At 52.1% G+C, this 23,558-nt stretch overlaps 1 protein-coding gene across 1 annotated transcript in view; it reads right to left on the bottom strand.

The window, feature by feature from the left end:
• SEL1L3 (SEL1L family member 3) overlaps window positions 1-23,558 on the bottom strand; it is a 127,489-nt gene that overhangs the window by 94,708 nt on the left and 9,223 nt on the right. The window contains exons 2-3 of the mRNA XM_056125590.1: window positions 18,845-19,415; window positions 877-1,003 (exon numbers count right to left, since the gene is read on the bottom strand). Coding sequence (XP_055981565.1) covers window positions 877-1,003; window positions 18,845-19,415 — 698 coding nt within the window. The remainder of the gene's footprint in view (window positions 1-876; window positions 1,004-18,844; window positions 19,416-23,558) is intronic.

Genomic DNA, 23,558 nt, shown 5'->3' with positions numbered 1-23,558 from the left:
CATTTTGCACATGAAACACGATCTGGGTCCAAAACAAGTGCAAGGGAACTCTTTATTCGCCCAGTAACTAATTCTCCGTTTGGGTTAAAGTGGCAACAGCTCCAAGCTCTGGGGGACAGGTGGAGGGGAAATCCATCCAAAGGAGTCCTTCTTAGAATATTCTGGGCTTTGTAATTTGGCCTCCAAATCAGTGGTAAGATATGCAAACAGATGGAGCCACACAGCTCCCTCCTGACCCACCCAGCTGAGCAAGCTCATGAAGATAAGTTATTACAAGGAAGCTTAGCAAGAACATACGCTCAGTAAAGTGACTCAAGATCTTTCTACAGCCAGCAGCATGGGAAGAATTAAATCACCCTGCTAAATCCATCCGGTTGGAGGTGAAACAGGAACCATTTGCAACAACTTCAATTCAGTAGAAGGGGAAAAAAAATGTTTGTGCGTGTGTGTGTGTGTGTGTGTGTGTGTGTGTGTGTGTGTGTGTTTCCACAGAAATCAATGGAGGAAATCAGAAACTGGGAGATTTCAAGCAGCTCGGTCCAATCTTCCAAGACGGAAAAGGAAGAGGCTGCAATCTGGCCTGCCGCTAGCTAGCTAGCTGCGCCTGGAGCTTTGCAAGGGCTCACACACTCGGCTTCCCTGCCCACATGGTTCCTGGGACTGACCTAAAAAGTCTCAGCTGAGGATTACGAAACCCAGAATAATTCAAGAACAAGATGAGGTTTTCAGGACCAGAAATTCCACTGAAACTGTAAATCTCCTCAACATTTTCCCAAAGTAAATTGCAAAGCTATGTCTTCCTACCAGATGCTACCAGCCTGCTCAGGTAGGTCCTCCCGGGCTCCCCACCCCTACCCCCCACCTGCGCATTCTTACATCGGGTAATCTATCCGCTGGCCTCGGGTCGCTTCCAGCTCTCGGTTCTGAAACCTCAGGAACTTCTTCACGATGCCTGTGTTTTCTCCACTGGAGGCGTAGAAAAAGCCCAGGAGGGGAACCACATCTGCAAACAGCAAGAGAGTTGCCTTTCAATTATCTCCTGAAAAGCAGGGCTTCCAAAAAGCACAGGAACCCTCTGGCCAGTGCCAATCAAACATTTCAATGAAACCATCTGCAAAGAGATGAACACTGATTGAACCGTGCAGAGCTGCTGGGTGCTGCTAACATCGGAGGAGACCCCTCAGAGCTGCACAGTCCTGTAAAGCACCGTCTATTCTGCATCCCATTCTACAGATGGAAAGCCCAAGGCAGAGAGAGGCAACGTCATTTGTTCCAGGTCACAGAACAAAATAAAGGGTGTTGGGAGGATCCTCCCAGGATGGGAGATGCATGCTGAGAGTAGACTATAGACCAAACATGATTGCCACTCAATGCCTCTTTTGCAAACCACAACACCCAAAAGGAGAGAGAGAACAAAAGGGATGCCACAGAGGCAGAGTGGGATGAGGGGGATGGGGGTTGGGAGGGATACTGGAATCAGTGGTGGTGGAGAATGGGCACTGGTGGAGGGATGGGTATTCCATCACTGTATAACTGAAACCCAAGCACAAAAATTTGTAAGTCTACAACTGTACCTCATGGTGTTTCACTAATAAAAATTTTAAAAAAAGAAAAGAAATATCTCAGCTCAGATGCCTTCTGCTTCTTCCCCTACTGCCCTGCTATGGGGAGGGTTTTGTTTGTTTTCATTTTGGATCTGTGATTTTCAAAGCTGTTGGTAACAGAATTTAAGACATTCATTGCTCCAGCTCCAAACCCAGCACCAGTGATCATCCCTCCACCACTGACCCAACGTTCTTTCCCTCTTCAAATAAAGAGTATTTTGTTCTTTTTGGTTTGATTTGGTTTTGGGCCCACATCTGGCAGTGTTCTGGGCTTACTCCTGGCTCGTGCTCAGGGATCACTCCTGTGGTGCTTGGGGGACTACACGGGGTGCCAAGAATCGAACCAGGGCCAACCGTGAGCAAGGCAAATGCCTTTTCCACTCTACTATCTCTCTGGCTCAGAGGGGAGTATTTTGAATTTGTATTCTAATGTAAAAATTAATATTTCATTCAGTCATAATCCACAATGCTGTAAAAACTGACATAAACATTCAAAAACATGTACTCTCTATAAGCATATATAATCTATACATAATGTGCATGCAAAATATATATTATAGTGAACTGCATTTCATCATTAGCCCAGTTTACAGATGAGGAAAATGGAGGCACACTGCCCCAATAATAACATGCTTGCTTCATGCTTCAGAGATGCCAGGTCAATATACAAAGCATATTACAAGACTACTCTCACTTCATTTCACAACTGAGCCTCCAGTTCTGTGATTCAGTCTAGTTGGCTCTATTATTATTCCTGCTTAACAGGTGCAAAAACTGAGCTGCAGAAAGGGTAAGATAATAAGGGGAGGCAGCTGGAATTCAGCTCGAATAGTTTGGTTTCAGAATTCAGTCTCTTAAAATCGCACTGTTTTGGTTCTGGGGTTTCTGCTGTTTGAGTGGTGCTGGGACTCAAAACCAGGACCTCGCTTGTGCAAAGCAAGTGCTCTCCTGCCTGGCTACACCCAACCCTGCACTGCCTACTTTCCCTTTTCTGCAAATTCTCCATCATCCACAGAGCAGTTCTCTGTGCAGAGATTACTAACAAGACAGGGAGTCTTCCACTTTATTTACCAAACGAGGAAGAATTCTGTGACTCTAGAAGGGTGTTGATAGCAGAGAGAGACAAGTTATTTCAGCTCCTTTTAAAACCAACTACTTGGCTGGAGCGAGAGCACAGCGGTAGGGCATTTGCCTTGCACACAGCCAACATGGCTGACCCGAGTTCGATTCCTCCGCCCCTCTCGGAGAGCCCGGCAAGCTACCGAGAGTATTCGATATGCCAGACACAGTAACAACAAAGTCTCCAATGGAGACGTTACTGGGCCCGCTCGAGCAAATCGATGGTCAATGGGAGGGCCTTTACTTACTTACTTACTTACTTGAAGTAAGGCTAAGAAATATTTCTTTTATCGGCAGGAGCAGTAGTACAATGGACAGAGTGCTTGCCTTGCACATGGCTGATCCAGATACAATCCCCTGACATCACATGTGACCCTCGAGCCCCCTCAGGAGTGACCCCTGAGCACAGAGCCAGGAATAAGCCCTATGCACTACCAGGAGTGGTCTACACACAGAACAGATGAGAAATTTTTTTTTAATTTTCCATTGCCCCTCGTCCTCTGCCATTTCATGCCGAGGGGAAAATTAACTCACGAAACTCAACCTAGGAGAAGGAAGGGCTTTCCTCTTTCTTGAAATACGGTTTGATTGTAGTTGCTTTGTTTTTAGTTTAGGGTTACATCCAGCCGTACTGGGGTTACTCCCAGCTCAGTGCCAGAGTTTGGGGTCTCTCCCAGTAATACTCGGAGGACCATGTGGTGCTGGGGGTGGAATCTGGGCATCTGTTAGGCCAAACCTGCATTCCAGCTCAATGACTTCCCTCTGGTCCTTAAAATAGTTCCTGGTTTAAACATCCATGATAAGAAATCATGTATTTGGGGGATAAGGATGCATCTCAGTAACAGAGCACTTGCCTTGTATGGGTTCAATCCTAGGAACAAGGGAGGGGAGGGGGAGGGGAGGAAAGAAGAAGGGAGGGGAGGGCAGGAGAGGGGAGGAAAAAAAGAATTATGGGTGCCCCAACCTGGGATACTGGATACGCCAACTCTCAGTGCTCAATGGGAGAACCGATTCCCCCCCACCCCAAGACAGGGATGTCTGGCACCTTCTTATATGGTATGAGCAACATTCTCATCATCTCTAACCTTGAGTATATAGCACTGTAGCACTGTCGTCCCGTAGTTCATCAATTTGCTAGAGTGGGCACCAGTAACATTTCCATTGTGAGACTTCTTGTTACTGTGTTTGGCATTTCGAATACGCCACAGGGAGCTTGCCAGGCTCTGCCATGCGGGTGGGATACTCTCAGTAGCTTGCCGGGCTCTCCGAGAGGGATGGAGGAATTGAACCAGGGTCGGCCGCGTGCAAGGCAAACGCCCTACCCGTTGTGCTATCGCTCCAGTTCCTGAGTATATATCTCGCAAAATTAAATAAGCCAACCTTCTCCCGGTACCTGCCCATCTCCCTGCTTTGTGGTAGCCAGAGATGCATTTGGAAACCCAGAAGGAGGGATCCGCTCCAAGAGCAATACTTCACACCTCTTTCCACTGTGATTTAGGACTTGGGCTGTTGTGGGGTGGGGAGTTGGCTTAGTCACGGAACTAGGGAAAGGGGCTTTGGAAACCAGGGGGGAAATCTCCATGAGGTTGATTTCAGCCAACCTTGGCTGGGCTCTGAGTGTTAGTGGAACTTGGGAGACCAGAGAGCCAGATTAGCCCCAGGAGGCCTCCCTGGTGATTGCTGCTGAGTTTTCCAGAGTGTAGCTGAAACCTTTTTCAAAACTAGCAAAATCTGATTCTGCCCAACCTATCTCCAGCAAGAGGCGGTCTCACGAAGGAGAACTTTAAAGGGAAAAGAGTTAAAAGTGAATGTTGATGAGTCTCTCCTTTATGAGGGATCAAAGTAAAGCCTGTTAAGAGAAGAATTTGCAGCCAAAGTCTATGGAGGAAGAAAAATCTAAGACCCAGAGATCTAACAACCTTTTGCAAAAAGCACACACCTCTCAATTCCAACCCAACCAAAGCCATGGTGTTTCCTTGTGAAACCTCAAACTTCCGTGGTTCAAGGATTTGGAGTTCATTTTCATTCAACCGAATGGTCTTCCCATTTAATTAGAAATAAAAAGAATGAAATCTGGAACAAAAAGGACTTTCGATATGGAAGCCAGGATAACAGGAACAGCTAATTTCTAGTAACTGGGGCTGCCTGGACAGTTATCAGTGATGGGAGCTGCCTGTCAGAGGTACGGGGAAGAAGTGGAAGGGTAGCTGGGATGTTCACCATCAAAGGCTACCATGGTTCAAGTGCTGCATGCACGGTTTGTTTCAATCCCTGACGTCCCATGGTGCCCTGAGTGTTACCAGGAACAACCCCTGAGCACTCTGCAGAGAGTAGCCTCCAAGCACTGCAGATGTCTCTCCCCCACAAAAAGAAAAAAAAACAAAATGAAACAAAAACAACAGCAGCAAAACCCTTATAGGTAGAAGGCCAGAGAACTAGCTCAAAGGGCTGGAATGCATGCCTTGGTTTGCTCCCTGTCACTGCGCAGCTGCCTGAGCACCTCTGGGTGTCATCCTGGATGTCATCCACCACCACCACCACCACCACTGCAGTTCTGATGCAAAGCTCCCCCTAAATTAATAATAAAAGAATTTACAGGTAGAAAAATGGAGGTTCAAAGAGGTTAAGCAGGGGCTGGAGCGAAAGCACAGCGGGTAGGGCGTTTGCCTTGCACACGGCTGACCTGGGTTCAATTCCCAGCATCCCATGTGGTGGTCCCCTGAGCACCGCCAGGAGTAATTCCTGAGTGCAGAGCCACGATTAACCCCTGTGCATTGCCGAGTGTGACCCAAAAAGGAAAAACAAACAAACAAATAAACAAAAACAAAAAAAAAATCAAAGAGGTTAGGCAGCGGGGGCCAGAGCGATAGCACAGCAGGTAAGGCATTTGCCCTGCATGTGGTTGACCTGGGTTTGATCCCTGGCATCACATATGGTCCCCCAAGCATTGCCAGGAGTAATTCCTAAGTGTAGAGCCAGGAGCAACCCCTGTGCATCGCTGGATGTGACTCAAAAAAGAAAAAAAAAAGGTAAGTCACTTACCTCTTCGCTCCAGCACCTAAGTTTTAAGGTTGTAAGCACTTCATTTTACCGATTGTCTCATCCCCAGAACCAGGAAGAATGCCCAGTGCTGGACAAAGGGTCCACTGACAGTGAGCGAGGAAGAGAGTGGGGGAAAGCAGGAACCTGATTGCGATGCGGTCAGATCACAATTCGAACCCGTGTCTTTCCTCTGACACTGCCCACAATTCTAGACTACACATCACATGACTCAGCCCCAAAGAATAGCCTTCCTCCTTCCTACCTCTTCTCCAAAGGCAACTCCGGTTTGTCTGGAGGCCAGGACAAAGGAAAGGCCTCTGAGGCATCAGGGTCATCAGGAAGGCCATTCCAGCTGGTACCCACCTTCTGGACTGTTTGGCCATTTTATGTCCTTAACTTTTAGAGTGGAGCAACACCACAGCGGGCAGGGTGTTTGCCTTGCACGCAGCCGACCCAGGTTCAATTCCTCCGCCCCTCTCGGAGAGGCCAGCAAGCTACCGAGAGTATCCCACTCGCATGGCAGAGCCTGGCAAGCCCCCCATGGCATATTCGATATGCCAAAAGCAGTAACAACAAGTCTCACAATGGAGACGTTACTGGTGCCCACTCGAACAAATCGATTAACAACAGGACAACAGTGCTACAGTGCTACAACTTTTAGAGTAAGAAGGAGCTTGAGATAACTGCTGCAAAGTCTTTCATTTGGAGATAAGGGAAGCATAATCTCTCACTGCAGATTATATAAGGGCTCTGTGAAGAACTCAAACCTTCTGCCGTGAACCAGCGGGCTTTTTCTTTTCACCGAGCACACATGGCACTACTCAGGGGCTACTCTAAGCTCAATGCAGGAGGGTCTCTCCCAGGAGTGCTTAGGGATGTGTGTTGGCGATCAGCTCCAGGCCTCTGGTATGCAAACCATGCATCCTAGCCTTTGCCCTATCTCCCCACCCCCAGCGGACTTTGTACAATACCAGATCCCAGCTCATAAGCCCTGCAGAGAATTCAGGGCTGATGTCCAGCTGGCCCGGTCTGTGAGTTGTGCTGGCTATGATGACACCCAAACATGTCCATACTGGTGAGCCTGGCTTTGCCACCTGGAACCTCCAAGCTCCACCGCACCAAACTCCACCTTCTGGGGCATGGGGCAGGGGGGACCTTGCTTTAGGCAGTGCCCAAACACCCAGATAGGGACCCCTCGATCTTCCTGGAAAACTACTTTAACTATTACTCCAGAGTCAGATACTTGGGTGTGGGTGGGATCCCCGTAGCCCAGTCTTGGGATCTACTGGTCAGGTCCCTCACATCCACCCTGATCTTCGGAAGAAACCAGAGGTATCATTTCTACACCCCAAAGCCCTAGGTAGGGGGGCCGGAGAGATAGCACAGTGCACAGGGCGCTTGCCTTGCATGCAGCCAACCCAGTCTGATCCACTGACTGCACACCTAGAGGTTGCCTCCCCGCACCCGTCCCCCCCGTCCCCTTGCAGCCCTAGGAGTGATAGCTGAGCACAGAGCCAGGAGTAAGCCCTGAGCAACTGTGGGTATGTCCAAAAACAACAACAAAACCAAAGCCGCAGGTAGGATGTATCTTCAAAACACCCCAAGGATGCAGCTGGGCCCCTCAGGCCATCACAGAGGGATGAGCCTGGATTCAGTGAGCAGACAGGACCCCAAGTCTGGGCAGAAATGGAAAGAGAGAAACCAAGAGCAGGTGAGCTGGAGAGACAAGCCCGGAGCAAGGGAACCTCAGCCCTGCCCAGACACGGGCCTTCAGAGAGACTCGGAGGACCAGATCTTTTTCCTTTATGGTCAAAACCCGAAACCCAAAAAACAAAACAAAACAAAACAAAAACCTTGCTAGCATCACCATTTAGGCTAGGACGGGCCCCCCATTGGCCACCCCGAAGGACACAAGGCAGTGAGGAAGGTTACTGAGGCAGCCTGGGCCACCCCCCACCGTGGGACTGGGAAGGAGAAAATAAACCCTCCTGCCACTCGCTCAGCCTCCAGACGTAGGTGCGAGTATGTCCAAGGACACTGGGCTCCTTGTCCTGGCGGCCTTCGGGGCGTGGGGGTGGGGGACGGGCCAAGTTAACTGGTCCTGGGATCAGCCCCTGAGAACAGTGAGGTCAGACAGCCCAGACGAGAGCAAAGGGCACCTCCTGGTTCCCAAGCAAAAGTCTCTCCCGGGACCCTGAGCAGCACAGAGGACAGCGCAGACCTCGGTCCCAGGCAGGGAGCACTGGCCGAGTGCAGGTCACCTCAGGCTTCCCCCAACCCCTTTGCATGGTCTAATTTTTTTAAAAAATATTTTTTTAATTAAATCACAGTGAGATATTTTTTTTAAGGTACCCTGAAAATTTAGAGAAAAGTAAATAAAAAGTAAATAAAAAGATCACGTGGACGCCCACCTATAAGATGGTCAGACTTCTTCGTCAAGACCCTAAATGATCGGTTTGAGGCTCTACATGTTCCTAAAACGAACAGATACCATTGGGCTACGCTAGCACGCAACCGGGATGAATGGAGACATTACTGGCACCCGCTCGAATAAATCGATGAATAACGGGGATTAAGTGATAAGTGAAGTGAAATCACAGTGAGATACACAAAGTTGTTCATGATTGGGTTTCAGTTATGTAATGTTCCAACACCCGTCCCTTGACAAGTGGCCATTTCCCACCACCAATGTCCCCAATTTCCCTCCTGCACCCAACCCCATCTGTCTCTATCACATGCACTTTCTGCTCTCTCTCTCTCTCTCTCTCTGTCTCCTCTCTCCTCTCTCTCTCTCTCTCTCTCTCCCCCCCTCTCCTTTTGGGAATTACGGTTTGCAATACAGATACTGAAAGGTTATCATGTAATATCCCTTTACCTACTTTCAATTTCAACACTTGGTTCTTATCCAGAGTGATTTTTTTCTAACTATTATTGTCTTGCTGGTTTCTTCTCCATCCTAACTGCCCTTCGTTTCCCACACACTTGTGGCAAGCTTCCAACCTCTGACCAGTCCTCCTGGCCCTGTTTTACCTGGCCTTGGACATAAGCCTCACACCATATTTTTCATATCCCACAAATGAACCCGGCAGGTTACCGATAGTATCCTGCCCATACGGCAGAGTCTGGCAAGCTCCCCGTGGCATATTCGATATGCCAAAACCCAGTAACAATGATGGTTCTCATTCCCCTGACCCTGAAAGAGCTTCCAATGTGGCACTTGCGAAAATCTCAGGACTAGGACGAATGGAGACGTTACTGGTGCCCGCTCGAGGAAATCGATGAATAATCAGATGACAGTGATACAAATGAATGCAATCTCATCTGGGGAATATAAAATAACAAAATAGGAGACTAACACCCAAGAATAGTTGAGATAAGTACCAGGAGGTTCACTCCATGGCTTGGAGGTCAGCCACTCATGCTAGGGGAAAAGGCAGCTCAGATAGAGAAGGGAGCACCAAATAAAGGGTATTGGGAGGATCCTCCCAGGATGGGAGAAGCATGCTGAAAGTAGACTATCGACCGAACATGATTGCCACTCAGTGCCTCTTTTGCAAACCACAGCACCCAAAAGTAGAGAGAGAACAAAAGGGAGTGCCCTGCCACAGAGACAGGGTGGGATGGGAGGGATCGGGGGTGGGAGGGATACTGGGACCCAGGGTGGTGAAAAATGGGCACTGGTGGAGGGATGGGTACTTGATCATTGTATAACTGAAACCCAAGTGCAAAAATCTGTAAGTCTACAACTGTACCTCATGGTGTTTCACTAATAAAAATTTAAAAAAATAATAAATAAAAATAAAAATGAAAAGATACTAGCAGCAACTGTCAAAAAGGAAAAAAAAAAAAGAAAAAGAAAATTCAGCATTTCCCAAAGAGCCCAGGGTAGGGCTGCGTGAGCCTCTTCCTGGAAGGCAGGCAGTCCAGCCAAGACGCAGAACGCACGGACTGCAGAGAAACAGCCCTGAACGTGGTGGTCAGCCCGCAGACAAGATAGTGTCCCCCACCCCCACCCCCAAGGCGTGCTGCGAAGGAACTGAGACCGCCGGGTGCATGGACAGGGGGGTGCTGAAGGCCATGCAGGGCCATGCGTGCCAGGCCCGAGTTAGGGCCGTTCATGAAAAGTCCAAACTACCGTGATTAGCTTACAGGGGAAGCGTCAAGCTGCCTCTGCTCTCTTTATGTGCCACAGAGGGGCCCAGGAAGCGGCTCAGGGAAGAGTGCACGCCTGGCAGGCATGGAGCCATGAGTTTGACCCTTGGCACCCTCCCACATACCCAGTGTGGCTGATCCCTGGTGCCACCACCAAGGCAAGCCTGGCATCCAAGTGTGTGAGCACTGAGCCGCACACAGGACAACAATAACCAAAGGGAAGGAAGTGGGGAGCCCTTTCCACGCCAACAAGGTGGTTATTCTAACTTCCAAAAGCACCCGCTTGTCCTGGGCTTGGACAGTCCCATTGCATCGATGAACCGTAGGTCAGCAGCGAGCGAGTGCTAAAGCCGGGCTCCACGTTTGCCAGAGACCTCTCCTCTTCCGCTGGGGTGGAATGGGAATAGGAGAAACTGAGCTTCCAATGCATTGGGTCAGGTCAGAGAGCTAGTACTGCGGGGAGGGCGTTTGCCTTGCACGTGGCCAACCTGGGTTCTATTCAGGCATCCCGTATAGTCCCCCAGGCTCACCAGGAGGAATTCCTGAGGGCAGAGACAGGAGTACCCCCTGAGCACTGTTGGGCGTGGCCAAAACCAAAAACAAAACGAATAAAACACCAAAGCACTGAATCTGAAGAATGAATTTTTAGGGAAGAAAGAAGTCGGCCGTGCTTCCCACCTAAGAGGAAAGATCCAGGAAGCGTTGATGAGAACCAGGAGCTCAGAACCCCTTGGCATGGCACTGAAAAACTCTCCAGGTGACTGTTATGAGAAATTTACATACAAATGGTACTACATGGAAAGTATCATGCTAAGCGAAATGAGTCAGAAAGAAAGGGACAGACATAGAAAGATTGCATTCATCTGGGGAACATAAAGTAACAAAATAGGAGACTACACCCAAGAATAGCTGAGATAAGTACCAGGAGATTTACTCCATGGCTTGGAGGCCAGGCACACACTCTAGGGGTAAAGGCAGCTCAGATAGAGAAGGGAGCACCAAATGAAGGGTATTGGGAGGATCCTCCCAGAATGAGAGATGCATGCTGAAAGCAGACTATAGACCGAACATGATTGCCACTCAATGCCTCTTTTGCAAACCACAGCACCCAAAAGGGGAGAGAGAGAGAGAGAGAGAGAGAGAGAGAGAGAGAGAGAGAGAGAGAGAGAGAGAGAGAGAGAGAACAAAGGGGAATGCCCTGCCACAGAGGCAGGGTGGGATAGGTGGGTGGGAGGGATGCTGGAATCGGTGGTGGTGGAGAGTGGGCGCTGGTGGAGGGATGGGTACTCGATCATTGTATAACTGAGACCCAAGCACAAAAATTTGTAAGTCTGCGACTGTGCCTCATGGTGTTTCACTGATAAAAAATTTAAAAAAAAAACTGATAACTTAAAAAGAAATAAAAACTCTCTGGGGGTAGGAGGCAGCACTGGACTCTCCTGAGCACCACAGGGTGTGGTTCCACGGGTCCCCGTGCACCTGTGGGCTGGCCTGCGTGACCTCCAGCACCCGGCAGCACCCCCTCCTCAGCTCCTTGCAATGCACGTCCAGCAGCTTGGGCTGAGAATAGCTGGGGGGAGCCCCCTCCCCCCAATTAATAAAATTAAAACCTGAATAAATAAAATATGAACCTTCCTCTGTCTGGATCCCCTGACCCGCCCCTCCACTTTCCTTCCCCAGTAGCCCACTCGCCTGGGGTGTGGTTCCTCCAGAACCCACCCTGCTTGCACCATTCCCAGCCGGGGGCAGGCTCGGCACAGACTCTCCTCCCTCAACACCATCATCTGCTCAGCCAACCCTAACCACTCCCAGTTGGTCCACAAGGTAAAAGGCATTTGCCCATCACTTGCCCATCACCCCACCACACACACACACACACACACACACACACACGCACACACACACGCACACGCACACACGCACACACACGCACACGCACGCACACGCACACCACAGGCTACTTCTTCTCCTCCATGTGCTGGGGCAGTTCCTGAGTTTCCTGTTGCCCAGCTGCCCTGCCCAGGGCCATTTCTTCTCTGACTAGGAAAGCCCTACCCAGTCATCAGGTCTCCCTGCAAAGGGCACCTCCTCGGTGAGGATGCTCCCTCTTGCGATTCAGCAAATGAATGGCCCCCGTGACATCACCCCGCTGGGTCTTTAAGGGTGACACGTAGCATCTGGGAGCCAAACTCCCTGTGTCCATATACCAGCTCCATCCCATACTGCTGGGTGACTTCAGCCACGCGACTCAGTCTCTCCGAGTTCTCTGAGTATGCCAAGACAGCACTGGGCAGTGGAATAAAACACTCACTATGCCTCACCATGCCCACCCGCTCACTAACAGTTTCCACCAGCAGCCTGGACGAGAGCAGACTTCACCCTCCAGGAAAGAAACCTGTGTCCAAGTGCATCTCTGCATGTAGGCACCCCAGAGACAATCTCCCAAAAGGTATCCTCCCCCCAACACCATTGGGAATGGCCGCCGGAAGAAGAATAGTGAGCGTGTAGCGAATCAGTACTTGGTGGATCTGTTTAATTAAATCGAACACGATATACAGCCTTGGGCAGAGTGGGATGGAGACTCACAGGGCTAGAGGAAGTCAAAAGAGAGAGTTCATGCTTTTCCTTTTCCTTTTCTATTTGGAGGGCTTGTATTATTGTTATTATTAGGGGCTGGAGCGATAGCACAGCTGCCTTGCATGTGGCCGACCAGGGTTCGATTCCTCCATCGCTCTCGGAAAGTCCGGCAAGCTACCGAAAGTGTCCCGCCCACACGGCAAGCTCCCCGTGGTGTATTCAATATGCAAGTAACAAGTCTCACAATGGAGACATTACTGGTGCCCACTCGAGCAAATCGATAAACAACGAGAGGATAGTTATTATTGTGGCTGCATCACCCCGTGGTCACAGAGCTTGGGAAGGCACCCAGGGCCTTTCCTGAGCCACAGTCCATCTTGAGTTCGTCTCCCAACGCAGGGGTCAGAAAGAATCAGAAAACAGACAGCTGGACAAGATGAACTGGCCGCTTAAGTATCAGTATGGTCCTGCCAGGAAGCTATGAGTGGGGGGTTGTAGGGAGGGGGGAGGGGACCCAGCAGCTTTGCCCTAAACGGACCCGTTTAGTTCCTGAGGAGTCACAGGCTGAAAGCTGGGAGGGCAGGCAGGGCCTGGAGCTCCCATGCGCAGGCACCAGGGATACTCGGACCCGGGGCCATGGGTGCAGTGGGGGTCCAGCAGGAAACAGCCAGTGCCCTCTCCAGGACGACAAGCAGCACCCAAGCAGCCCCGCTCCCAAGAGTGACCACGGAGGAAGATGCAGGCACAGTGGTGCTGGCAACAGAAAGCGAAGCAGGAAAGGCCTCTGCCCCCGAACTAGGGTCCCTTACCCTTCAAAGGGCAGAGTCTCCACACTGGCCAGAATCAATCCCCCCACCCCCACCCCACGTTGCCAGCTTGCGAGTAGGGAGACACCCCATGGGCAAACAAGCAATGAGATAAAGTTAATTGCCATATCCGGTGGTGATAAGGCTGGAGGGGAAACCTAGGTGGATAACCTTGGGCTGACCATGGCTGGGCCTGGCCGCCAGGGTGGGCGGAGCCCCAGATTAGAGGCCGCCTCTGATGACGTCCGGCCCTGGGAGGGCTCCAGGAGGTGTGTGGGGGGGGCGGGGTGAACAGCCAGAGGAACCGCTCGGGGTACAGGGTCGTTCCAGGTGGGCGAGCCCACCTGTGCAATCGGGTGGAACAGGTGAGCGGAAGTGGGCACTGAGGGAGGCCCAGTAAGGGGGGGGTTCTTTGGACCCCCTCCTCCCCCTGCAATGGGAAGATCGGCCTGCAGGGGCGGTAAGGAGCGGCTCCCCGGGGCTGCTCTATGGGGCAATGACGCAAACGTGCAGAAACCAGAAGGGGCAGCGGCTGCCCGGCCCAGGTGGCAGCAGGAGCCGAGTCTGACCTCTCTCTGGAAGCTGTGCCAGCTAGGACACCCCGGCGGCCTTGGTTTCATTCCTTTGCCTCATGAGCCGGGCGCACGTGACGGGACTGGCACAGTAGCGGGCATCGGAGGCCTCGCCCCCGGGAAACGAAGGGCAGTGAGCACAGCCACGGATGGCCAGCTGGAAGCCACGTGGCCCGGCCTGGGCACGTACCAGGCTGCTACCTCCTGACCCAGGAGGAGGGGAGGTAGTCAGCTGCCCCGCCAGGGCAAGTCACACCCCTGCCCACCCTCTAGAGGGGACGATGGTCTGGGGGCAGGGGGCGGGTCACAGTCTGGCCGCTAGGCCAGTGTGTGTAAATCTGGACACGCCTCCTCTCTAAATGAAAAAGAAAATGAAAGCAAGACTCAGATCCCTAGGAGGAGGAGATAGATGGTGACTGAGCCAGGCGCGCGCACGCGCGCGCACGCACACACACACACACGCACGCACATACATGCACGTGCACACACGCTCCCAGATGCCATCAGGGCGTCCTGATTCCACTCTGGTTCATCTGGAGCCAAGTCAGGAAGCTAAGAAAAGCCAGAGACCCACCCCTTCCGCCCCAAAGTCAAGTTCAAGAGCCAAGAATCAAGGCCACCATCACTTTGCACGGCTGAGACAGGTGCTCTTCTCATCTGTCTGGGGCAGGGAGCAGAGAGGGGTGCACACCCAGTGGAGCTCAGGGGTTACTCCTGGCTCTGCAGTCAGCGAACACTCTTGGTGAACTCAGGAGGCCATATGGGATGCCCAAAATCCAACCCGGGTCAGGCTCATTCAAAGCAAACGTCTTACCCTCTGGACTACCTCTCTGGTCCCTCTCATTTGAATTTCTTTATTTTTGACTGGTTTGGGGGACTCTATGCTCAGGGATCACGCTTGGCGAGGCTGGGGGGACCATAAGTGGTGTCTGGGATAGAAGCCACGCTGGCCACATGCAGGCCAGCCCCCTACCCGCTAGGCTATCTCTTCAGCCCCTCCACTTGTCTTTTAAAGGGAGGGGGAGGAGGAAAAAGTTCCCCTCCCTTTCTAGTGAATGATCCCAGCCTTGCATGGAGCTCCGCCTCCTCACCCTCCCCCCCCCCCCCCCAGTGGCTCTAAAAGAATTTTTCCTCTGCTCTAAGGCTTTTGTTCGATTTCTTCTTACCCCCAAAGTAATGGTCTAACGAAGGTGGAGAGAAAAAATTCCATGGTGCTATTCCTGAATCAGGAGACTTGGGGAAGAAATAACAAAAGAAAGAAAAGGCAGCTCAACCCTCTCAGGGGGTTCTGTTCGGGCCCCCTCAGAACCCAGGCAGTTTGTAAAGGACTTCATCGGGAAACTTGCAGCCTACAATTCAGCCATTCTTCCGTGACAAATATGGGACTTGCCAAACATGAACTGGAATCATTACGGCCTGACAGAACTGAAAGCAAACCCAAGCTGGGACTGTATGCTGCACCCCAGGACTCCTTCTCCCCAACAAATGAGGCATCCCCATACCAGGCAGCCCCGGCAGAAGCTAACGTGGGGAGCTCCCGGCAGGAAGAGTGCACGTGGATCACCCAAATGCAGCCTGACACCTTCCGACATCCAGGGACCTCCCAGTCTCCCTCACCAAAACCCACGTGCGGAAGGAAGGGAGAGAGGAAATCCATCTTCTTCGAGATGTCTTGATTTTTAAAGGATCACATGGGGACAGGAAGATAGCAGGGGGCTCAGGGGCTCAGGGCTGTGGCCTGGTCAAGGACCCGAGTTTAGACCCCGAGTACCCCATGGCAGCCCCCAATATCTCCTGGCGTGGCCTTAGGAGGCATAAGCACAGAATGGACTGGCCTAGTAGCCAAATACAGCCAGAAAAAGGCCCTTGGATCCCCTGAGCACTGCTACACACACACACACACACACACACACACACACACAATAAAGAAGCGCAAACTGTGGAATAAGGTGGACATGGAGAATCGCCTATCAGAACCACATAGGACAGAAAAGAAGTCCTCTTGGAAGGACCTGAAAGAATGCACAACTCGGTTTGGTCTGTGCGGTGTGAGCTAGAGCCTGGTTCTCACACCGCACTGTGTTCTGGATATCGTCACCCTTAGGGGAAGGGCAGAGGGAACCACACCACCTCCCCAACTGCCTATGACTCTATAATTGCTTGGAAATGGTGCTGGTTCAATGCCAGGTGACCTCTGACCCCGTCGTAAGTTTCCGTTAGATGCTGGATTGTTTGAGGGTGGTCTCTGAAATACCCCTAGTTATTGTTTTCTCTCAGGTCCCCCTGCCCAGTGCCTTAGAGACTGGAGGTGTCAGGCCTGCCCTGGCCTGCCCTGGGTTGGTGGGGGGTTCAGTGACAGTAACATAGGCCAGAATCCCATCAGTTCTGTGCACCCCCCAGGTCCTCCAGTTTTAGGGCACCTCAGTCTTGGGGAAATGTACTTTATGCACTGGTTCCAGGGCAGTGCCCCCAGGAAGTCTTAGCTGAGTGGGAAACGTGGGGTGCCCGGGAATGAGCATTTGCAGTAAGAGCTCAGGCAACAGTGGTGCAGCCTCACAGACATGCTCTCCACCAGGGGTGGGGCGAGGGCTGAGCACACTTGGGCTGGCTCCCCAACGCAGGATGGGGAGAAGATTGAGGAGGCGCTCTGCATCCTCGCAGAGAGACACCCTTCAAACCAAGAGAACGTCAGACCCCTTGGAAGTGGGTGTAGCCAGAGATCTCCAGCCCCGATGTGTAAGGGGGAGGGGGTGAGAAGGGGCACAGGGCACCCTGTGTTGGACCCTTGGGGGGCTGTGGCCATTTGGGCATTTAGGACACGATGCAGCTTGAACTCTTAATACGCTACTATTGTCCCGACGCTAATTATGTGGCTGAGCAAACTGCATCTCATTTCATTCTTGCAAGACCGCTTGGAGGCCTGGGTAGTAATTATCCCCGTTTTATGAAGAAGAAAACTGAGCTCAGAGAATTCCACAGTTACAAGGGCTGAAAGGAGCAGAGAGCAGTGTGGGGAAGGTTCTGCTCTGCACACAGCTGACCTACGCACAATCCCCAGCAGCCCAGATGGTCTCCTGAGCACTGTCAGGAGTGATCCCTGAGCACAACGCCAGGAGTAATCCCTAAACACCAAGCCAGAAGTGATCCCTGAGCACAAAGCCAGGAATAATTCCTAAACACCAAGCCAAGAGTGATCCCTGTGCACAAAGCCAGGAGTAATCCCTAAACACCAAGCCAAGAGTGATCCCTGAGCACAAATCCAGGAGTAATCCCTAAGCACCAAGCCAGGGATGATCCCTGAGCACAGAGTACGGGGAGATCCCTGAGCACAGAGCCAAAGGTGATCCCTGAGCACAGAGCCAAGAGTGATCCCTAAACACAGAGCCAGGACTAATCCTGGAGTGCAACCAGGTGTGGTTCTCAAAGAAACAGCCCGAACAGAAAGGAAAACAGCTGGGAGTCGAGCCCAGGTGAGTGAGTGTGGTCTAACAGCAGTGTGTGTGACCACCTTCCTCCTCTCACTGTTTCTTGTTCCGTCTGAGACCTGCGACCTCGCCCGTCTCCTCCAGGACCGAGCACCTCCCTGAGAAATAACCAGCACTTGGGCGGGGGATGTCGCTCTACAAAAGAGCACGTGGAAGGCCGTGGGTTTGAACCCCGGCACCACCCCCACCCCCAAATAAACGTAACCAACACTGGAGGGGCTGTTGAGGGGCAAAAACAGGGAGATTCCAGGGTCTGTGCACACCTTTCCCACAAAAAACCGGCCCGGGTCTCCCCTGCCAAGCCCCAGCTCCCATCCAAATGGCCCTTCCAGCTCTCTCCACCCCTCTGTCTCCAAACTCCCCAATGACAGGCTTCCCTCTTCCGCCATTTCTTCCCCTGCCCTCTACACTCCCCTTACTAGGATAAAATTTTCTCTGCCATCTTCTCAAGGGACAGGGGCTCTGAAGAAACAAGAGTAGCACAGTGCTGGAGATCTCTCCGGGCCCCATATGGGGCCAGTTTCACCAGGGCATCCCAGATGGAGCAGGTGCAATCTCCCCGCCTACTCCAGATGGAATCCCGGTGACCAAGAGCTTCCACAAGCAAGGCCCTCAGTATGTGAGTTCAGGACTAAATCTCCAGGCCACATGGTGGCAGAGGACCTGGGCTGTCCCTCCCCGGGTCCCCACCCGCCCAGAAGACTGGCTGTCATGCCCACAATTTGCCTCAGGATGCCATCTTAGCACACCAACAGCCTTAGCCCAGAGACTCCCAATTGAATCCCAAAATGGATTAGTGCCACACAGAGATGTCTCTGGAACCCAACCATTTACAATCTAGAAATTTATATTTACAATCACAGCTGCATGAGCTCTCAGGATATTCAAAATGAGCTATGGAAAATATATTATCTAGTGTCTGTCCCTGGCAGGTAGGCTCGAATGGTGGTGGGGAAATTCGAGCAAAACATAATGCCCCAAATTAGAGAGAGAATATTGGGGAAATTGTATGCCATACAGGCAGGGTAAGGACTGGGATATGTGTGTGTGGTGGTGGTGGTGGGAGGGGGGATATACTGGGGATATTGGTGGTTGGAAAATGTGCACTGGTGGAGGGATGGGTGTTCCATCATTGTATGGCTGAATTTTAAACGTGAAAGCTTTGTAACTCTATCTCACGGTGATACAATAAAATAAAACAGTAATGTGGAGTTCATGCCCAATTCAATGGCTGAACTAATAGCAGTACCCTACATTATTTAAAAAAATAAAAGAAAGAAAGAAACAGGAGTGGCAGTGGGGCAGGGAGCCAGAGTGCTAATGTGGAGGTTCAGGGGCTCGGGGGTTCAGGGCTCGGTGCTTCATGACTTCCCAAGCACCACTGGCTGCAGCCCCGGACACCTCTGAGCACCACTAACTTCTGTATTATTCTAAAAAATAAATACATAAAAGGGAATGGACTCCTCTCCACGGGGCCAAGGACCTACCGTTTTCCAGAGGGCACTGAGGGATCTGGTTTGCCCGCAGGTTCCAGATATAGTCCATGTTCCACTCAAGGCACACCTGATGGTCTTTGAACGGGCGCTTGAAGGGCGGCACGGACTTGAGCAGAGTGTAGTTCTTGGCCACCGCGTGCAGCACGTTCTCCTCCGCCTTGACGTCCAGGGCCCCGCCGCGCGAGCGGTGAGTGATCCAGGCGCGCAGGATGACGGCGGACACGGCGATGGAGTGCCGGATGAAGTAGTCGTCCCTGTAGACCATGATGCTCGGGAACTTCACGTGCACCACCTGGGTGCGGCTGGTGTGGAGGTGTTTCTCGTTCTTCCACCTCTTCTTGTACACAGGGATGCTGCTCCGGAACTCCGACGAGACCAGGGCTTCCAGGTTGACGATGCAAGGCTGCGAGCACAGATACTCCACCGAGACCTCAGAGATGTTGCGCACGTTGCCTTCGAAGACGGTGAAGGAAATGAAGTCTTCGTACGCCAGACGCTGCTCAGTCTGGGGGATCACCGACGTGGTCAGGGACGTCTGCCTGCCAAGCGACGGCGTGAAATTCTGAAAAGCAAACAGCACATAGAAAATAGAGAAGGTGGGGCTGGAGCGATAGCACAGCGGGTAGGGTGTTTGCCTTGCACGCGGTCGACCCGGGTTCGATTCCCAGCATCCCATATGGCCCCCTGAGCACCGCCAGGAGTAATTCCTGAGTGCATGAGCCAGGAGGAACCCCTGTGCATTGCCAGCTGTGACCCTCAAAAGCAAAAAAAAAATAGAGAAGGTTCTCCCCAAAAAAGCATCAGATTACCACATCTATGAATCATTCATTATTTTTCTGGGTTTTGAAAAAAAAAATCAATCTACAGGGGCCAGGAACGTGACTCAGTGGGATGATGTGTGCTCCACACGTGTATGGACCTGGGATCATCTCCAGCACCCCCCCACCCACCACACACACATACACACACACACACATACACACACGTTAGCACACACACACGCACATTTCCTCTACATAAAGGCATGAATGTACAAGATGTCCCCATCACGGCCACACAATTACAGAAACAGGCACACCCGCAGCAGACACGAATGATGATGAGGCCACATTCAAGTCTCTCCCCAGACTCAGTAGCATCTGCTGATCAGAAAGGGACTTTCACAACACAATGTGCTCATCACTCCAGAGAGGGTTTCTGAAGGGAGGAACTGGCTCCGCACAGACCTGGGAGCAGTGGGCCTGCCACGGTGCCGGGCATTTTCACGCCATTGCCCGGACTTCAAATGGGGGTGGAGGATTGGTCAGAGGTCACCCAGGCATGAGGCGTGCTCACAGAGCACCCCAGAGGGACCCAAGCAGAGTCTCCCTCCCGGGAGCTGCCTCTCACCAGGACCTGCAGGCCAGAGGAGGCGCAGACCCGCCAGAGGGGTTTACTGCCAGAGATCACTCCTGGGTGCCTGGTGCTCTGCTGCCACGTGTTCCAAGAACGATTCTTAGCTGTGTGGGTTATTTTGTTTGTTTGTTTGTTTGTTTTTACTTTTGTGCTTTCTCATCCTGAGAGAGTGGGCCTGGCTCTCTCCCTGCAGGCACAAGTTCCAGGAGGAACCTGGGAAGTGGGGTCGGGCCATCAAGGTGAGGTTTCGAGCACTGCGTGGGAGGAATGGAATAAGCGTATAAATCAAGCACCAACAGCCAGGAGAAACCGTGCAGACAAACCAGAGCGGGGAGCAAGGGACACAGCTCACCAGTAAATTTCTTCTTCCTCACGGCAAGGGAAGCCAAGATACCATGTCTGACCCATTGGACCAGGTCAGAATCAAGCCTCATTGTGCACGGCTGCAGGGAGCACCCTGGGGCCAGTGCTCCTGTGGTTCCTGTGCGAGCATAAGAACACCCAGCCTCAGGCCTGATCGTCCTTCCCGAGTCTGCACAAACACGGCCCCTCCCTGCAGCTCGGGGAACCCGCCGTCACAAGAGGGCCGCAGAGGTGAGTCAGTGCCTGAGAGGATATACAAGGGTTGCTCTTGCCCAGTCCCCATTACTACATGGTCCGCTGAGTTGTTCATGGTGATCTCTCAGCACCACCAGGAGTGACTCCCGAGCACAGTCAGGAGTAGCCTCTAAGCACCGTCAGGTGTGGACCAGACCTACACCCCCCCCCCCCCCCCCCAACACACACACACAACCACACAAGTGTTTCCTTCCATGAAGACTATGCAGCTATGCAAACAAGATCTTCCTCTGCGGTTCATGGGTGGCCTCCAAAAGGTGAGCGTTTATTCATTTTTTGCTTGTTTGTGGTTTGGGTTGCCACACCCAGCAGTCCTGAGGCCTTCCTCCTGGCTCTGTTCTCAGGAATCACTCCTGGAGGAGGCTAGGGGGATCTTACAGGGTGCCAGGAAACAAACCTGCAAGACAAACACCCTACTCACTGTGCTATCACCCTGGCCCTTTAAAGCAGGGTTCAGGAGCAGGGCTGGGAGATCATTTTCCCCAAAGGAAACACTTCACCTATTTGCTTGAATCCACATAGGGGTGCAGGGAGATGAGGTAAGAGGAAGGCCGGGATCATACTCCCTTCCTGCTCTTCTGAATTTGAGGCCTCCTGGAAATTCCAAAAACTGGAGCAAGGGGCTGGAAGGAGCTCAGTGGCTTAAAACGTCTGCCCAGCAAAGCACAGGGTGGCGAGTTCAGATCCTGTGCCATCCTCAGGCACCAACACAACCCCGGAAGTCCCACTGTTACGGGATCCCGAGCACAGGAAAGGGGGAAGTGTGTGGGAGGAAGGCAAGCTGCAACAGGGGCCCCCGATGGGAAGGCAAACCGCCAAGGCCCCCAGAGGCAGGCGGGAGAAGGGCCGGCCCTTCCTTTTCATCTGCCCTGGGAACCCTGTGGGAAGGAAGATGTAAGCAGGGACGCAGACCAAACTGTCCGCCCCCGTGACAGGGTTTTCTTTTCATTCCTTTTTTTTTTAATGTTCTCATTTATTCTTGCAAATTACAGGGCTGGGGGAGGGGAATAAATATAAAAATAATCGCATAATTATAAGTAGGGAAGCTCAGAGGGGCCGAGCCCTGGCTGATAGCCCGCCCGCCCGCCCCAGGTTTCAGAAGAGGAAGGGGAGATAGGGGTATGGGGGGTTCCAGCACCCCACACCCAAGCCCTGCCTCCGGCAGCTCCCTCTTCTACACACCCACATCTCCACCTCACAGACACACCACAGCAAGACAAAACTTTCCGGCTACTCCTGGGCCCTGGTCAGCCTTTCCAGGAACGGGGTAACACCAAACACGGACCCCAAAGAAGCGCCAAGAAGGCCGGAAAGACAGGACAGCGGAAAGGGCCATGGCCTGGCATGCGGCTGACCCGGGTTCGATCCCTGGCACTACATGTGACCCAGGAGTGATCACAGAGAGTCACACTGCTGGGTGTGACTCCTCCCCCAAACAAAAAACAAATCAGCACCGTTCACCCGTTCTATTTTATTTTTTATTTTTGGGGTCACAGCCGGCGATGCTCAGGAGTTACTCCTGACTCTGCACTCAGGAATTACCCCTGGCAGTGCTCAGGGGAACCATAAGGGATGCCGGGGATCGAACCGGAGTAGGCTGTGCGAAGGCAAACACCCTAACCGCTGTACTATCTCTCCACCGCCGTTCATTCATTCTAGAGAAGCTGGCCCTCCTCCCAAGCGAACCAGCCAAGCAACTACGCTCAGAAGAGCTTCTCTGCCCGGGAAGATGGTGCTGCTGGAGGCTGAACCTGGCCAGTGACCGGTGGACCTCCCCACTTGCAAACGCCCCGTGCTTCCTTTCTCTGATGCCACGCATGAGACACAGAAAATCAGCGAGACAACACAGAACCGAGCCCAGGAGATGCTGTGCTAAGTTAACACATCACAGTTTGTTCTTCTCCAAGAATGGCTTCCCACCTCCTCCTCATTACTTTCGAGTGTTGTATCATTTGTTATTTATTTTTAGTTTGGGGGCCACATGCACTCACACTCGAAGAACCAGGCTGGGTAGGGAATTGAACCCCAGGGCTCCCGCACACAAAGCGTGTGCTCCAGTACTTGGATCATATCCCTGACCCAAATTTTACTTATTTGTGGGGGGTCAGGAGGAGCTCTGTAACAACACCTGAGGTGGGAGTCTAGGAGACACTTTTTTTTTTCTTTTTGGGTCACACCTGGAGATGCTCAGGGGTTACTCCTGGCTCTGCACTCAGAAATTACTCCTGGCGGTGCTCAGGAGACCATATGGGATACTGGGAATCGAACCCAGGTTGGCCAAACGCCCTACCTGCTGTGCTATCACTCCAGCCCCTAGGAGCCACTTCTGGCAACACTTGGTGGACTGAATCGAATGGTTGGATGCCGGGGTCTGGCCGGGCAGCCCTGGTTAGAGCCACGCAGCAGTGCCTGGTGGGGCATACGGTGCAGGGGACTCAACTCGGGGCCTTGAGCATGCAGCGTGTGTGCCTCTGGCTTCTGGGCTGTGCCAGGGCCCCTAAATGTATTATATCTCAAATATTCCCATTTTTATTTTATAAGAATTCAAATTTTTCTCTCCCCCCCCCCCCCTTTTTTTTAATGCTGACAATCCCTTTCAAACAGAATGCTGAGGGAAAGGCTGCTTGAGAATGCTGGAGCGATAGCACAGCAGGTAGGGCGTTTGCCTTGCACTCGGCCGATTGGGTTTGAT

The sequence above is a fragment of the Sorex fumeus genome, unplaced genomic scaffold, assembly GCF_029834395.1.
Source record: "Sorex fumeus unplaced genomic scaffold, SorFum_2.1 ptg000055l, whole genome shotgun sequence".
Classification (NCBI taxonomy): domain Eukaryota; kingdom Metazoa; phylum Chordata; class Mammalia; order Eulipotyphla; family Soricidae; genus Sorex; species Sorex fumeus.
Note: the sequence above shows the minus strand (reverse complement) of the source record. Positions and strands in the feature narration are given on the sequence as shown.